The sequence below is a fragment of the Eschrichtius robustus genome, chromosome 3 (assembly GCF_028021215.1).
Source record: "Eschrichtius robustus isolate mEscRob2 chromosome 3, mEscRob2.pri, whole genome shotgun sequence".
NCBI lineage: Eukaryota > Metazoa > Chordata > Mammalia > Artiodactyla > Eschrichtiidae > Eschrichtius > Eschrichtius robustus.
The window spans coordinates 71866405-71885449 of NC_090826.1; the positions used below are offsets into that span (position 1 = coordinate 71866405).

Below are 19045 nucleotides of genomic sequence, written 5' to 3' on the forward strand. Positions count from 1 at the left end.
ACAGAAGGACAGAGAAATATATTAAAATCCTACCTTCAGCACTGGCTGTGGGTGAGGCTCTGGGTGGCTCTCCTATGAATCAAGTGTGTTCACTTTCAGGAAATCCGTTGAACAAAGCATATATATATTATGTCAACTATACAAAAGTATAGAGAAAATCATAAACATCTGTGTAGCAATCACCCACTGAGCCACATCTTAGCATTTTACCATATTTGCTTCAGGTTTTGGGGAAAAGAAATAGGTGTATATAATCTGGAAACCCCCTGGGTCCCCTCCTTCCTGATCAGATGAAGAAGGGGGTAACCATCATTCTTACTTTGTTAGCATTAGTAAGCTTTTATTTATTTATTTATTTTTGCTCTACAGGTATGTACATTTAACTATTATTTTTCATGTCTTTAATGTTAATGATTTCACACTATAAATGTAATTGTATAATTTTTCCTTGCCATTATATTTTTCATATTTATGCACTTTGATATGTGCATCTCTAGTTCATTCATTTGCTCTAAGAATGCACAATTATTTAACTATGCCTGTGATAGATATTTTAGTGGCTTACACTTTTTTGCTGATATTATGAAAACTGTGGTGAAAGTTTTTGTATGCCTCTTACTCATACATTTGTGGCTTTCAAGATATATGTGTGTGTGCGCACACACACACACACAACCTAGAAATAGTTTTTGAGTGATAGAGCATGCCCGTGTTTAACTTTACTAAATACTGCCAAATTGCTTTCTAATGTTGTTTTACCAATTTACATTCTCACCAGTAATATCATTGTTCCCCATCACTCTCTTTGTCAACACTTTATTATTGACATAAATTTTGTCATTCTAATAGATTAGAATTGATCACATGATTTGCAATTCCCTGATTACTTAATGCATTTATTGGGTATTTTAATTTTCTCTCCTGTGAATTTCTTGTCCACAATTTTTTCCTGTCTATCTCTTTCTCTGTAGGTAATGCATTCTGGAAACTAATTCTTTGAAGATTATATAGTTTGCAAATGTTTATTCTGTCTGTGCCTTCTCTTTTTTACCTTGTTTATTAATCTTTTGTTTTACGGAATAATCAACTCAAATTATCAATCTTTTCTTTTAGGATTGATACTTTTGGGACCTTGTTTAAAAAATATAGTGTTTTTTTGGGTTTTTTGGTCCCCTGCTCAAGAAATTTTTCTCTACTTTGCAGTGATAGAGATTTTATACTTTCTTTAGAAGTGATAAAGCTTTGCCTTTTTACATTTATGTTTTTAATCCAACCTGAAATTTATTTTGTTTATAATATTAATGAGGGAACTAATTTCATTTTTTTCTATATAGATAATCAGTTGTTTCAGCACTTTCAGTGCATAAGCCATTCCTGTCCCCAGTGGTTTGTAAAGAGATCTCTGTCATATATCAAGTTTCTGTACATGTTGGGAGTGTCTGTTTTACATTGTTGCTTTTGTTTTTGTTTCAATAATACTAATATCTGGTGAGTTCTTTCAACCCTGCTCCTTGAGGAATCGGATTCCTCTTGGCTGCTTTTTGGCATGTCTCTTCCATGTGCATTTTAAAATCGTCTTGTCAAGTTCCAGATGCTCAAAAAAATCTTGTTGGAATTTTTATTAGAATTAGACTGAGTTTGTAGATAGATTTTGAAAGAAGTGTCACAGATTTATCTGTTGAGTTCTCCCAGATTGAACCATGATAGAATTCTCCATCTGTTGTTAGGTTTTCTAAGAAAGTTCTGTATTTTTCCCAATAATGTCTTGTACTTTTTCAATTAGGCTTATTCCTAGGAAACATACACTAATTTTTATTGTGAATAGTATTTTTTAAAAATTACATATTCCAATTGTTTGCTGATTGGTGTACAGTTGATTTTGCTGATTGCAACCTTGCTAAATTCTTTTCCTTCTGATAGCATAGAGTCTCCCTCCCATTACTATGTAGTTAAGTATATTTTCTATAAATAATTAACACATTGCTTTTTCCTCCCAGTCTTTGTACCTTTTATTTTTCTTGAATTACTGCCTTAGCTAGGTCCTTCAGTACAGTGCTAAATAAAACTTGTGATAGGGATGATCCTGACTTAAAAAAAATTGCTTTTAGAGTTTTGCATCATTTTTTTCTGTAGGTTTGGATACATAACCATTACCTGATAACAAAACCTTTATCTAGGCAAGGAATTTTTCTTTTATTCTTATTGTTTCATAAAGATTTTTTATACTGAATGAGTGTTGAAATTTGTTGAATTCTTTGTTAATATTTTTCTTATTTAATGTCATAATTTGGTTAAAGACATTAATATATTTTCTAATGCATTAATTTCCATATGCCTTTTTGAGTTAAACTCAATTTGTTCAGGATATTATATTTAAAGTGTATATATAATTTATTAACTATTTTTACATACTTTAAATAAGTGAGGGTATCCTATAATTTCTCTCCTTTTACTGTTTTATGCATTGAGAGTATATATTAGTCTTGGGAAATGAGTTGAAAAACATTCTCTTACATTCACTGGAGCAGTTTGTTAAAGATTCAGTATATATTTAACCATGAGTTCATTTTCTTAAATGGTCATAAAGTATTGGGGTTTCTATTTATTTAAGTCAGTTTTATGTTTCTAGAAAATTTTCCCTTTTGTCTGTCTGTTTATTTATTTATAGTATAAAGTTGATTGTTGCATCTCTACTAAGATCTCTATTCATGATCCTGTTTTTAAAAATTCAAATTATTAATTTTTTACTATGGACATGATTTTAAACTTTAATAAGTAAATATTTATTGAATGAAATTGAAGTTTGATAAGTAAATGTTTGTTGAATGAAATTAAGTCTTTGTACATGTATATCTATATTTGGAACAGTTACTGAAAACTTAAAGGATTTCCTTTTTTTACCCTATCTTCTGTCTTGTTTTAAGAATGATTAATAATTGAGAACCCCTTTTAGTGTGAAGAAGAGAGAGGTCTATATTAGATTTATATTTTTGTCACTCATTCCCTTCACCCACTACCCACGGACATGGAATCTGTTATGAGGACAGGTGATCATCCACATACCCACCTGCTTAATCTTTCTAAGCAAAGTATCTCTACCAGCTTCTGCAGCTGATAAAATTCTAGGAGTTATATAACTCTCATTATAAACTTATATTTCAGGTGCTTGACATGTGGTCTCATAGCTTATAAAAATTTCCAGTGTTATGATTTCATATTTACAGCTGAATCTATATGTATTTTGCAAAACAAAGTTGAGAAAGATTTTTTTAAAATAGCATCCAAGAGTTACTCTGTAATGGTATGAGTCCATTTTGCTAAAAAGAGAGTGGGTGAATTCATCATACTCTGTGTGTGTGTGTGTGTGCGCGTGCGTGCGTGCGCACGTGGCACATACAACACTTATACACATGTTTGTCTAAGTATATAAATAGCTATTCAAGGGTATATGCCATCAGAGAGGGTGAAATTCAGAGAAAAATGTATGGACTATATTTATTGAATTATGTGTTACTTTTTAAAATTCAAATACTGAAATGAAAAATTTTCATCCAGTTCCTCTCATTTCATCAATAAATGGCACATTCTAATTACTAATATGAAGTAGTTTACTTTAGTGGAAACTGATACTGTTTCATTCTTTTAAATAATATGCTGATATAAAGTATTGCAGTCTTTATTGGAGTTACAGTAGACAGCATTTATGTTGAAGATGTTACTATTATATTTTTTAAACAAAGTTAAACAACATTGGTTTTGTTGATCACATACATGTTCTTAATGTTTATGTATTGTCTTGTTTTTCTTACATGTTTTCCAGTGTTGCTACTTCATTTGAATTTTTGAACTTTGGATTATACTGCAGTGGTTGGCAAACATTTTCTATAAAAGTCCAAGTAGTACACATTTTAAGCTTTGCAGGCCATGTGGTCTAAGCTGCAAATACTTAACAGCCATAGACACTATGTTAATGGGTAATCATGGCTGTGTCCCAGTAAAACTTAATTTACCCAAACAAGTGGCAGGCCAGATTTGGCCCACAGGTCCTATTTTGCCCAACTTGAGTATGTAAAAGTTGATCATTACTAGTGAGAATTAATGGTAAGTTTGAACATAATGCCAGACATTTTCTCTTAAATAATGCTGTGCTGGGCTTCCTACTTTTAGAAACTAGAGAAAACCTATTACTGCAGAATTGACCTATGTAATCTTATGTATTAAAATATGTTATATACATAGAACTAGATGTCTACGTGCAATAAAGGCATTCTCATTTATACTTCGTATTTTGTTTTACCATTACCAAGTGATGGTCATTGAAAATTACTTAACATAGGGTCAAAAATCATTTTGAAATATTTTTGTTTAACTTAATGATTTTAAATGAAACTTTGATAGTCGTGTACTGTAAATCAGACACTTCATATTCATAGGCTAAAAGACTGGAATTAGTTGACAAAAGATATAAAACTATGAAGAAAATGTTAAAATGCTTACACCAAAATTTTTAGAGTAGTAAAGTTTAAGACCTCTTAGAATAAGTTGTTTTTTCATTATTTTGTTGTACTTGAACACTAAAGTTTTTTACGTAGAAAAAAAGGAAAACAGTGGTTTCTTTGCAATTATCATTTGCCTCTTTGTAGTTGAATTTAGAGAATACCCCATTTTCCCCCTCCTTTATCTTTTGCTTCATCCAGTTCTGGAAGTTGCAGTGCTCAGTACAGAAGGACAGGTCCAAGACTTCAAATTTCCTCTGGGCATCAAAGGGGCAGGCAGCTCAATCCAACTCTCTGCGAATACCGTCAAACAGAACAGCAGGAATGGTAAGATGGAACAAAGTCTTTTAAAAATTGATAGGGTTTTTGTTCAGTTAAACCTATTAATTCTAAAATGCTGAGCGTTTGACTCCTAGTATAACAAATACAGCTTAGCATTTAAAAGCAGATTTAAAGTAATGCCTTCTCTTTCCCAGTAAACTTAATCTGAATAAAGATTCCATAAGGATTTGTTTCATTTTATTCTTATTTTATTGTATCTTATCTTATTCATAAGCATATTTTCTGTAAAGACATATGACTTTTTACCTTCCTAGGTCTTGCAAAGTTGGTGTTCATCATTTACCGGAGTCTGGGACAGTTCCTTAGTACAGAAAATGCAACCATAAAACTGGGTGCTGACTTTATCGGTCGAAATAGCACCATTGCAGTGAATTCCCATGTCATTTCAGTTTCAATCAATAAAGAATCCAGCCGAGTATACTTGACAGATCCTGTGCTTTTTACCCTACCACACATTGATGTAAGTTATGTATGCTAATGAAGTAGTGGAAGGTTATAAAACCAGTGAGGAAGGAAAGCAAAACTGACATGCTAGAGATAGAGAGAGGGGGAATGGGGAAAAGGCAGAGAGGAAAGAAAAGACCTTCCCATTTGAATTTCAAATGTTGGACTAGGTCAGAGACACAAGTTTATTTAAGTCTGTGAACATAAAATTAAATGAGCCTGGTTCAGTGATTATTAGAATTTAAGTGTATTCTTAACGAAAGCTAATTCAGTAATCAACAGGAAAATGTAAATGACTATAATTTGTTTTAGAATGAAAATTAACTGTTACCTTAGCAGCATGATAGCGCTGCCTTTTTAGTATGGCAGGTCTTTTTGGTTTGTTTGTTTGTTTTACAGATCATATAAACACAATTGTTATCAAGCCCTGTGTTTTTAAAAATATAGAATTGAAGAGATGCAATTCCTCTGCTGTGCCTTAGAATGCAAGTTGGTAGCTAAAAACACTGTGTTGGAAGATTGTCTGCAGAATTTGGCTGTTGTTATAGTAGAGAGAATAAGTGCCCATAGATAGCCACGTGAATCTCCAGAATTCATTTGTGAATACATTTGTGTGGCTGTTCTCTTCTTATATCTTCTGCAGTTGCTTCACTCTCTTAAGAGCTTGACATACTAACTACAGGATTCAAATTGTCCCTATTGGGTCATTTAGAGCAAAAATGGGCCCCAAACAAAATAGATTTTAAAACACTTGGTCCTTACAGAATTTTCCCAGAACAAATTCATGGCTTTAATCTTGTCAGAAAAGAAAAAAAAAAAAGATTCTGATGTACCATCAGTATGTAAAATCATAAGATGGAAGTTGTAATTGTGTAAAATGGGTCTTTGGTAATTTAGAGTACACTTTAGAGTGTTTTGGACTATAAAGCCCCTTTTAAGTTAGATATCTGCCTTGTATACATAGTCTGCAGTTCTGCTGATGAAAAACTTTATAGTCCGAAACATGAAAAGTTTAATCTAAATTACCTTTTACACATATTAAACAATTGCTATTGCCATCTTAGAGTGTAAAATCCTAATTTTATCTTGTCATTTTATTTCCCAGCCTGACAATTATTTCAATGCAAACTGCTCCTTCTGGAACTACTCAGAGAGAACTATGATGGGATATTGGTCTACCCAGGGCTGCAAGCTGGTTGACACTAATAAAACTCGTACAACGTGTGCGTGCAGCCACCTAACCAATTTTGCAATTCTCATGGCCCACAGGGAAATTGCAGTAAGTATTTGCACTCCTAATTAGTAGCAGAGAAAAACCTCAGAGATTCAAAACAGCTTGTGTAATAGTCCCTTCTTTGGGTGTTTATCGTAACTAAAAAGCAAACAAAGTAATGTGGATTTCTAATTGCTTCTACATTGTCCATATATTTTAGGAAGTCTTGGCACTATATTTATTGCTACATCTCAAAATCATGTGCTTTATAGACTCGTTCTAAGTTTTTCCCCTTTGGGCAGGTGTCAGGAAGAGGCGGTCAGGGATTTAAAAAATGAACAGCAATAGGTTATACGAAAGAGACAGAGGGCTCTAAAGTTTAACACGCCCTCACCATCTTGAGTGTTTGAATATCATTTCAAACTTTTGTTTTAAATTTCCTAACGACTTTGCACACTGTACAAGACTGCAGATTTCGAAAGATCAGAATGGCTTCCGGAATATTTCTTAGTATTCATTTCTTCTTGTGATTAAGAGAACATAAGCCAGGAGATAAAAATATTTAAGAACTATAACATGAAAGCTCTCAGATCTATTATGTGCTTAACTTTTAGTATATATATATATAAAATATAAAAACTCAAGGAGAAAATTAAAACTTAAAATTTGACTACTTGTTTGCCTGGCAAGTCATTAAAATGCCAATTATTTTGAAATAACTAAGTAGTCTTTAATCTATTGTAAAATGTTTTCTATATGTTTATGTAAGTAATATTTTGGTCATTATTTTCTAGGTAAAATCTTTCATAGATCATTCTTTGAATATAAAAATCAATAAGATAATATTGAACTCTGTTATATGATCGTAATTTTTTTTTAGTATTGAGCCCCGTTTGAACACACATGAATATTCAGAGTTTAGTATTAAAAGTTGAGCTATCACATGTGAAACCTATCTTACCTTTAGTTAATGTAATGCAGGAATACTAAAGTTCCTCATTTTTTTTATTTTCAGTACAAAGATGGAGTTCACGAATTACTTCTTACAGTCATCACCTGGGTGGGAATTGTCATTTCCCTTGTTTGTCTGGCTATCTGCATCTTCACCTTCTGCTTTTTCCGTGGTCTACAGAGTGACCGTAATACTATTCACAAGAACCTTTGTATCAACCTTTTCATTGCTGAATTTATTTTCCTAATAGGCATTGATAAGACAAAATACATGGTAAGTACTCCTTCCGTTTGTTGACCTTGGATCTCTGAGAATTATTATTGTAACAGGTGTATCCACATATGCTGCTGTTAATATTTGACCTTGTAACTTACAATAATTGACATGGCAATACTGAAAGATAATTTGTAATAAAACACAACCCAATCATTAAGTAATATTATTATGAGTTAATTTATTTCTTGTATTAAGGTACAGTTGCATTTTTCTGGGTTGTTATTAAAACATGTAATTTGAATAGAAGAATGCTGGGTATACTAAAATGAAAAGATCCGATTTTTAAATGTTTCATTTTGTTTACATAGTCATTGTAACCAGTGATCATTTCCTCATATTCTGAGCAATTTATTCACCATCATGAGGTCTCAGTGTCACAAAGAGAACTTAATAATTAGTTAATGCTTTACTCTGTATTCATCTGCACTGGGATGAATTTGAGACTGTTCCACATATAACATATAAAGAAAATGATGTTAAGTAATTAGAGCTGGGATATTTATCATTAAAGCAAATTTTTTAAAATTCTGTAATAGAAAAAAATAGAAATAATATATTTGGAAACAACTGTTCTAAAGACTTGGAAAGCAACTTATCTACAAGTAGAATATTCAGATTTAAAAATGAATAGTTCTGGAAGAGAAATTAATATGTTTTCTTATTTGCACTTACTTTTGCTGTAAATAATAATGTCTTACAATGATGATGTTTCTAGCACACCTAGCATTACACTCCATAAGCATTAAGCCAAATTTGGCAGTATTTTCATTTATGGAAAAAAAAATTTTTTAAGAAGCAGTAAGTTTCTCTAAATACTGGTTTATCTTAAAGACAGTAGTGAGTACTATCGGTGAATATTGTTTAGTTTTAGAGTGAGCTGTTTATATTCCCGTGTTCTCTTGTGTTTTTTGCTTCTTTCCTTTATAGATTGCATGCCCAATATTTGCAGGACTTCTACACTTTTTCTTTCTGGCTGCTTTTGCTTGGATGTGCCTAGAAGGTGTGCAGCTCTATCTGATGTTAGTTGAAGTTTTTGAAAGTGAATATTCAAGGAAGAAATATTACTATGTTGCCGGTTACCTGTTTCCTGCCACAGTGGTTGGCGTTTCAGCTGCTATTGACTATAAGAGCTATGGAACAGAAAAAGCGTAAGTAATTGCAAGTGACCTGAGTGTTTTTCAAGTGAATAACTTTTTAAAGCCTGTTAGCTGTCAGTGAGGGTCCCTGACAGACTAAAATAGCATCTGAAAGCCTTATTGGTAAGAAAATGGGCATGCCATGCACAAGTTACAATCAAGTCTTTTGTAATTTTCTAGGTTGAGAGGATTTGTACTCTGGCAACGCAGATTGTAAATTATGGACTTTCTTTTTAACACAAAAGATTGACCTCTAACAAATTGAAAAAGTAAATAACTTTTTGGCCTTAGAAAGATATTAGGTAAAAATTCTTCTGAACTTACAGCATCTGACAGATTTAACTATTCAGTTTTTAAGCTAATGTTTCATTAGCTCTCTTTGTGCAGCGGACCCTCTAGGTAACTCTCGTTCTGAGTTGTGACAGTACCACATTCCAGCCCATATGTTTTACTTTGATAATATTTTATCAGGCAGTTTGAAAGGATTAAAATAAGTCACTGTCATTCATTTATAAAAAAATATATTTATGGAAAGTGACAGAAGGTAGACCATGTTTCTAAGGATTTTATTTGCTAGAGGCATGAATTTGCTTTCCAATTCTGTTTATTTTTTCCTTTGATAAAATTAGTTATATAAAGATTCTTTGGACTAAAGAAAGCTTTTTGACTACACAGATGATGAAAGACAAATAAAAGAAATTCATTGGGGATTTGATGTTATATGAAGAATGAACCACTAAGTAAAATCTGTCTCAATAAGTTTATGCATCATTTACTCTAATACAGTATGAATTCTATGCTTTGATTTTTTTTTTTTTTCTAGGATTTATCCATTCCCAATTGAGGTGTTATATTTGTGCTATACTGTTTTGCAACAAACATTACATCTGAACACTTATTTTTTTATCTCTTATGTTCCATAGGGTTAAACATTTTAGCTCAGATATAGATCCAAAGGCAAATTTTGAAGATAAGAACTTTAAAAAAATGAGACAATTTGGAATACCAAGTTTCACTTTTTTCTTAGTAAAGTCAGAGGTCTTAACCATCAGGATTGGGGTGGGAGGGGGAGGTTATTGCTTTCCCCATATAAGCATAATTATGTATGTCTTTATCAAATTTAAAACCTAAAATGAAGAACAGTAGAATTATTCAAATTGTTCTTGCCCATGATAAATTAATTTTCAAAGGTAAGTGTAAAGATACTTTTGCTTGTTAGATTTTTAAAATTTTGCTTTACTTGTGATGTTGAGCATCCATTGAAGCTACTTAATATTCTTTTCTTTTCATAATAGTTGCTGGCTTCATGTTGATAACTATTTCATATGGAGTTTCATTGGACCTGTTACCTTCATTATTCTGGTAAGCAGACTCTATTTTTCCTTCATTTTTAGCTAGCTGCTTTAACAGTACAATTGAAACGGGGATAATTTGTTTTACTGTTAATTTATCTGTGCATTCAAAGATTTATAAGCATGTCTAGCTTACAGAATAAAATTATGTAGTATATTTTACATTTGATATCATTATTGAGAGTTTATACACTTGCTAATTAGTACTATTTTTAAAAACACTCTTTCCTTTAAGAAATACTTTTCCCTCATTTGTAATTTAATTTGCAAAAATTTCAGGTCTTAATCTTTATGTTAAGATTGTATGATTTTAAAATAGTTTGATAATTAGAAAGGAATAACTGATATGTATAGTATATTTTGGTTTTGAGTAGTGGAATTTTTTGTTAAGAGGTTTAGTTCAGGAAGTTATATCTTTAAAATCTATAGCATTAGCTCTGCACCAAGCCTGTGTAGCATTTATGAATTGAATGTTTTATGGAAGTGAAAGAACACTAGCTTAATATTTATCTTCATTTCCATATAGTAAGTTAGTACTTTTAAATAAATGTCCGCACCCTAAATTCTTTTTAGGGCACAAAAAAGGTTTTTTTAAGCTTAGCGTAATAAATAAATATTAAATAAATTTTAAACTCATTAGAAATAAAATTACTTTTCTAAGACTTAAAATACCAAATAAAAATATTGGTTTCTAAGAAATTTTATTTTAAAATAAACCTGATACAACTTAAGTATAATGACATTAAGGTATTTTTTAACTTAAATTATCACTAGTCAAATATTTGAAATATAGTTGAAATTTTTTTAAAAAGCTGAAATATTTGGATTTAAAACTTTTCACTCAGTTTTAGCATCATGCTGTTACAAATAAGTTTTATTGACCATTAGAAGATTGAAAATGAAACAATCAAGTTTATATATTGCCTATAACTGTTTATTCCTATTAAGGTTGTTTTTTCTTTTAAAAAGGTGACACAAGTAAGCTTATTAAGATATTTCTACGGTTAATAGTATTACAATTATAGTTACTAGTATTTCAATAAAATTAAAAAATTTTAGTAGTTCAAGGAAACTTAAAACTACTTCAAGTATATATACTTTTGTCACTAAAATGAATTCTTTTATACAATTACTTATGAAAGCAAAATGTAAATTTGAGATGAATGCCTGTATGAATCGAACCAGTAAAACACTCTCAAGTGTTCCTAGGAAAGCTGATTTCTCATCAGAATTATTCAATCCAGATGATTGTCCCAGTTTTTGTTCTTGGTTTACTTATGCTGACACAGCCTAAGCCTATCTTGAATTAAATGACAAACAGCTGACATGAAAGGGGTATGATCCTTAAAGACTCAAGCTTTTTTTTTTTTTTTTTCCCTGACCCTTTGGCCGAACATACTGATACTTTGAAAATTGTAAAAATCATTTTAGGGATATTTGATCTATACTTCTGTCCTACTGCAGTTTTGTTTATTTTCTATCTCTGAAGATAAATACTGACTTCAGAGCATTAAAAAACATTTCACTGGGCAAAAGGAGTTAATGTTCATATATACTCAGCTTCCAGTAAGAAAAGAGGTAAAGGATGTTTTATTATATTGCCCTTTCATAGCGAGAGCCTACCATTATTTTTTAGTCTTGTCATTATTATCCTTTACCAAGTCATTTACGTTGAGATGTGAAGGGCTTTGGTGTTCCCAACTTAAAAACAAAACAAAACGAAACAAAACAGCAGGTAGCAATCACAGTACAGATCCTGGGAGTAATTCTTCTCCTGCAATTGCTTTGCCCTCTAATCGTCCCGACACAGAAAGACAGAGAGGTATTGAAGTGTAAAACATTATCTCAAATGTAACCTAAAGTGAGATATGTGATTGTACAGCACATGTTTGTTGAGTATTAATATATTTACCTGTATATATCCTTATGGTGATACAGGTCATTTAAAAGTCAGTTCAGACACAGTTTAAAAATTTATACAATATAAATTATATTGTATACTGTCCTTTTAAGGAGTAACAAAAAGTACCTATTGATATTCCTAGAAAGCATAGTTTTGCATTTCCAGCTTTTCTGAATTGAAATCATGTAACTTAGTAGTATTAAATAAGTGTACATTTTTAATCATTTTCAACGAAGAAAAAAACATGTTATGGAAGATAAAACTTCCTACTTCTGTATTTCTATAGAATGTCTTGCCTACAGGCACTAGAGTTATTATATCTATGAGAAAAGTGCTTGTAAGTAATGAGCAGTGGGAAACCATTAGTATGCCTGAAATGGTTTAATGAAAGCTTGGATCATGACACGTCAGGAGCTGTTCTTATCATTTGGACAGCTCCATCTGCATCGTTAATAATTAATTCAGTTCAGTAAGAGTTCAGCTCACACACTCACTTAGAAGTCTTCCTCAGAGAACACCTCTCTGGCCGCTAGTCCCAGGGAGAAATAGGTTTCTGCTTGGCTAACAGCAAAGATCTGGAGATACAAGTGCAGTTTTAGAGTTGCATTTGCCAGGTAGCAAAAGCTCTAGGGAGGACAAAAAGGGTCAGAACATGTGCAGTTCAGTTAGGTTACTTCAGAGTGGTGTTTCTGTTCTTCTGTCTTATCATATCCATGTCAGGACGGCAAGCTTTGGAATGAATTTTAAGCTGCTAAGCTCAAATGGATATGATTCAATTGAGCAGGTCGATTACTATAAAACAAACTGCGCACTCCTATAATCTATGGTACCTTTTTCTTTCTTTAAACTCTTTGTATTTTCATGTTCATCAATATGGGTGAGGATTAGCTAAGCCATATCATCAAGTAGTGATGAATTTTATCAGCAACTTACACTGGCAGATTATTTAAACAGTAATTTATGAAATTATTTTTGGAGATACATAGAAGAGTATTATTTGTTATTGAAAGAGAAAGAATGCCCCATTTAGTGATTTAACTCTTTTTAGCTGAATAGGAAAATTCTTTTCTTTTTAATTTGGTCTCACTCTTTCACATAGAATTCTATTAAGAGGTACCCATCTACCTATTTACCTGTACACACACACACACACACACACACACGCACACACACACACAGAAGAGTTAAAATCTGATTAATTCCTGGATGAGTTGCCTCTTCAAATTTAATCTTCAGTATAGGCATTTAGGCTGGTGAGTTGACATACAACATGTAACACAATCCTATTAACTTGTACTTACTAGAGGCTTCTACATGAGTGATTAACGACATATATACCAGCTGTAGACAATCTTTATGTACATAGCTGTAACTCCATCTTTTTCCTTTCTCACTGATGCATAGCACCTTTCAACCTATCCCAAAATACTCTGTTTAAATTTAGTAACATTTATGTTGGAAAGAAAAAACAAAAAACAAGAGGGCAAAAAATGGCTGCACTGGAATTGAAGGGAAAAGAACAGCAGTTGGGTGGTGGAGACAATTCTTCTCACCCTTTTTGCCTGCCTTCCAGTGAGAAATAAGGAGAATTCTGCATTGATGGTTGTGATTTCTTTATTTTTTAAATGCATACCAAATGCAGAAAAATAAAGTGGGAAGAAATAAAAGTGAGGAGAAAGAAATTGCTTACTTTAACCAGAACAAAAAAAGAAGCACAGAAGTATATGGCTAGAAAGAGCCATTTATGTCATAGGGAAAATGATAAGAAGAAAGAACTCAGTACATCATTTGAAACTAAGGTTTTCAGTCTTCAAGTGACTATTTTGGACAATAGATTTTATCAAAGATTTTTTTTTGCCGCCTCTATTTCTTGTTCTGATTCCCATAGTTACATTTTAAGAGAATAAGAGTAGAAGAGAAAAGAAGAAAATCTATTGAAATGTTTTATTATACAAAATTATAACACTTATTAGAGTGTATTGCCTCCTGAAAAAGATCATAGGAACAGTATTTATCCATGAAACTAAAAATTAGCATTTACATTTTTAGACACTGGAGAAAATCAGAGAACTGTAAAACCACAGTTTAAAGAATTTGTTAACACTTCAGTAAGTGTTCTATTTAATTCCAGAAAATATTTCACTCACATGTATTTTGGTGGCAATGTATTAAAATGTTCAATAGCTAAATAATAGACTTTTTTGGTAAATTTTTTTAATGTGGAGTTGAGGAAAAGAAAAATATCTCATGCTTAGCAGTTTTTGCTCTTAACGCCGTGATTCACAATAAGTCTTGCATGCCTTTTTTCATAATTACTTTGTCTTACAATGATGTTATTTTCTCCTATTAAAGATACCATTGCCTCAGTAATTATATATCGTTGTCGTATTTCAAAGACTAAATTAGTGTTGGATTTAACTAAATTTCTTGGCAACTTAACCGTTAGTGTGTTGGCTAAATTTTTATTTTCAGTTTCTGTAAATTGGAGAATTCAGACACTTGTGAAACAATCTGACTGCAAGAGTCCTTCTGTGGTTTTATGATTATTTTTCTAGGATTTTAAGTTGTTTTTAAAGAGACTCACTTTTCAAACATCTTCTTGAAACATTTGATTTTAAATATGCTAGAAACAATAGCTTTCTTTCCCCACTCGGGTTTTATGGGTTTGTGTGATGTTTAGCTGTGTATGAATATATAACTAGCACAGACAGGACTAAGAAAACACAAATAACTGTTCAAAGTACAATTTGGCTAGTGGGAATAAAAGTGTGTGGACGTTTTAGCTACTTGCTGATTATGGGATGGTAGTGTTTTGCAAAGGAAATGGAGAATTGGTTATTATGGCAAGCCCATCAAGTGGAAATCATTTGAAGAGCACACCTTCGTATGTCATTTAGGATTTCTTTGATAGTGTGCTCTATGTATTAATTAGTTTAATATTATATCTTCAACTCATTGGTCATCTCTGATTGAGTGGTAAATTAGATTACTCTTTATAGAAGTGGAACCTTTTTTTAAAAAATACAAAACTAGTATATCTTTGGTTTGTTGGAAGACTCCTAATTTTCTCAACCAGAATAAACTGGTTAATTTTGTTGACAAGACTGGGCCATGGAGCCAGCAGACAGTATATTGAATCTCAGCATTGACATTATAGTACCTAAGTAGTCTTTGGCAAGATAATTAACATCACAGATTTGTAAAATGGTTATCGAAGTGCTACCTACTACCTCTGGAGATAGGATTATACGTTGTGGGCGGGGTATTTTTTTTCCCCTGTAATTTTCTGAACTTTATGTCTTTTGACTGTATTATCTTTGTAGCTAGGAAGAAACACTGAACACATGTATAACATTAAAAACTTCAGTAGTGTGAGGAGAGATGCATCTAACAGTCTGTTTTTTAAGGATTAAATGAAATATGTTTTCTGTGGCATTTTCAAGTTGGTTAGTTCTGTCTTAACAAGAAACAAATGTCTTTGTATCATATTTAAGCTTTAATTCTATTTTTACATAGGTACACTTCATTTTCATTTCAATTTTATTGGAAAATGAGCTAGTTCTTAAATAACTGATTTTTTTTTTTTTTTGGCCTGGTTTTTCTTCATTGAAAAATATGTTTGGATGGATGTAACCCCCACGAGTTCACATTTTGTACTCATTTTCTTTTTATAGCATAATACTTGATACATCCACATTTTTTTCACATTCACATTCTTTACTTTCCTTGTGGTTTAGACATTGTGGTGGGTAATAACTTTTTTTCTTTCCTTGAATGTACTACTACCACTACTATTATTTTATTCCTGAGGGGATAAGTAATATGCTTAGAAAATAATGAGCTCCAAATTTGTGGCCCTTTTGTGCTTCAGAAAATTATTTAACAAAAGGTGTTGGGGTAGAGGGCAACCCTAGGTCTGGAAGTTTGTAATAAAAGAAATGAACAGTTTTATCAGGACATTCAAAAAGAAGGGTCAGGAGGTTTAAAAGATTTTGGTTATGAATCTGTTAAGGCAGCCATTCTTACCTAAGGGTTGTAACTACTTTGTTTCCTTATATGGGTTTTGGTTGGTTTGTTTGTTTTTAGGATTATTTGGAGTACTTGTTTTTAACCATTCCTATTGTCCTAGTTAAGGCTTACTGTTATATAAAATAAAAAGTAAAAGCACTACTGATTTTGCCTTTAAAAAAATTAGAGATAAACTGTACCATGCTTCTTTAAAATCAAATTAAGTATTCATTGTACTATCACAAAGATCTCCCTAATTTCTCAAAGGCAAAAATTTGTGTCTTATCCCTATACAATAAGCACATTCTTGTGTGGAGCAGTAAGGTCAATAAATATTTGTTGAATGAAATGAATCATATTGTAATATTCCTGAAAATGTAAGCCTTTATTTATGTATGACCAACTGGACTTTATAATCTTCAGAATATAAAGCTAGACATTTTTTTTTTACCAATTTATTTACTTTTTCTCTAGACAAGTATTTTAAGAAATTAATTTTTAAGTACTTTTTTAAGCAAAGAGCTTCTTTTGTCCTCAAGTAATTAATGGAATGCTGTCTGCCAGCACTTGCAAATTATACCTATTTTAGTCCTTAAGAGGAAATTCTACATCTAAGAGAAATAACAAGGCACAGTAGACAAAATGCTGATACACAGCTTAAAACCTTTGCTCTGTTCCTTAAACTCGTTAGGAAGGACTTGGAAATTTTCTTTATTGCCTTACATCATTTTTCCTAGTTATAAAATCAAAAGTGGTGATGAATGAGTAAAATAATGTTATCATTTTATCAGATGGTATTGTGACTCAGTAAAAATAATCACGTTACTGTAACAAAGTTATGTCGATTGTTTACTACCAAGGAATTGCTTTCGTCTCTACATATAAACGGGTCCTTTTCTGAATATACCCTTTGTGCCTTCACTAAATCACTTAATCCTCACAAAATAACTTCATTTTGTCTTTTTTAAAGTAATAATCTGAAGTAAATAAAATGTCAAAAAATCCAGGAGCAATTTAGCATAGTTTTATTTTTAGAGCATAAAAATGGAACTGCCTTCACTCCATCCAGCATTCTGCCAGGCTTCCGTAGACGCAAATGCAAATTACAAACCTTTAACTTTCCTCAGTCAAAGCAACTCTTTTCTTCTGAGTTCTCTCAAGTTGACCTGCCGGACTGTCCTTCCATGTCAGGTTCTATCTTCCCCAGTTGGCATTTGTTGCACCTACATTCTTTGTACAACTGAGTGTTTAGAGGGACTCAAAACAGCCTTTGGAATTTACCTACTTCCATACAGTATAGAGACATCAGGAAGAAAGAAATGATGGTCTTTAACACTTAAATAGCAAATACATTTATATATTTTAAAGTTTATCTTACTTTATATAACCAGTTAACATTTTTCATATATTTTATCTCATTTGATCTTCACCATTACCTTACAAAAAGAGTATGCAAATGTTATTTTTCATCATTTAATCAGTCAGAATCAAGAACTAGACTCTCAACTAAGTCTTAGGGTCCCAAATTCAGGGATCTTTCCATTATAAGCTGCATGATGTAAATGCCCCTTCTAAGGAATTCACTTCTATGTTTTCATTAGACGGTTTTTAGGCCCTGGAGTACTTCTAGCTAAAGAAACTAATTTAGGCTGTCTAATTTATTTAATCATCACCACATGATACTGATTTAATGAGGTTTCAATTTCATGTCAAATGATCTATTAAAAAATCGATCATACATAGCCAGAGTATTTTTTTATTTAGACTCAACTTGATCATTGCATAAATAAACTAGAATTGAATCAGTGACTACCATATACTTGTGTTATTCATATTTAACTGCATTAACCCATTAAATATATTGGCAAAAATGTATTAATTTTTACTGTTTGTCGTAGTGATCTAATTCTTTATTTGTTGTAACAGCTAAATATTATCTTCCTGGTGATCACATTGTGCAAAATGGTGAAGCACTCAAACACACTGAAACCAGATTCTAGCAGGTTGGAAAACATTAAGTAAGTATTTCGTGTTTTAATTTTACTGCTTGACAAACTAAGTGAAAGGTATTCTCCACAGGGAATACATGAATACCATCTTTCACCTGTAGAAATTATTCAGAATGAAGTTTTACTGATCAAGGTTGAGTCTCACTGTTACCATGTCACAGACATTGGTCAAAAATTAGATAATAATTTCTGTCTTGATCTAAAGCCAGGAAATTGTTTCAGTGGCGTTGTGGAAATTCCATATCACTGTTGCAATTTCATTTGAATTTAAAATGCAATTCAATATGATGTTCCTGTTTGCATGACTGATATGATTATATTAAGTTTGTTTTGTTAAATGACTTTTTGATTTATTAAGGATTCTGAGCAGTTTCTACTTCTAATCCTGCTTTCCTAAGAGAATTTACTCCATTACTATTGTTAACTTGGAGATTGTCTGTTGTTTTCATGATAATTAAATAAATGTTTACTTTATTTCAATGTTGAAAAAAACTGCAATATCCTATCAATGGAAAAAATGTTATCTAATTAACAAAAAATTGATAGCTGTTGATTCATTAAGTCATCTTATAAAAGCATTTTCAGAGTAATTTTTTTAAATGTGAGTTAACTTAAAATTTGAGGAGGTATTGTTCAAGTTGGTTATAATGGGATATGGAAAATATTTTTAATGTTAAAAATGGCAGATCTATAGTAAGGGTAATTTTTTTTTAAATTAGATGAAGTTTTAGATAGGTTAGTGCCAGCTTCATTGCATGTTGCATGGTAAGAGAGAGAGCTAATCTTTAGCATCTCTCTCTTTTCTTCCTTTTCCTCTTTCTGTCTTCTCATCTACACCAGTAATTACCGTGTTTGTGATGGCTACTATAATACGGACTTACCTGGGTAAGGTAGAACCCTACATTAACAAATTT

The 19045-nt window shown here is 31.7% G+C and overlaps 1 protein-coding gene across 9 annotated transcripts in view; it reads left to right on the plus strand.

The window, feature by feature from the left end:
* ADGRL2 (adhesion G protein-coupled receptor L2) overlaps positions 1-19045 on the plus strand; it is a 180052-nt gene that overhangs the window by 149327 nt on the left and 11680 nt on the right. For all 9 annotated transcript variants that reach the window (XM_068540173.1, XM_068540170.1, XM_068540176.1 and 6 more), the window contains exons 10-16: positions 4698-4823; positions 5093-5298; positions 6388-6561; positions 7511-7720; positions 8651-8871; positions 10155-10221; positions 18049-18140. In XM_068540173.1, coding sequence (XP_068396274.1) covers positions 4698-4823; positions 5093-5298; positions 6388-6561; positions 7511-7720; positions 8651-8871; positions 10155-10221; positions 18049-18140 — 1096 coding nt within the window. The remainder of the gene's footprint in view (positions 1-4697; positions 4824-5092; positions 5299-6387; positions 6562-7510; positions 7721-8650; positions 8872-10154; positions 10222-18048; positions 18141-19045) is intronic.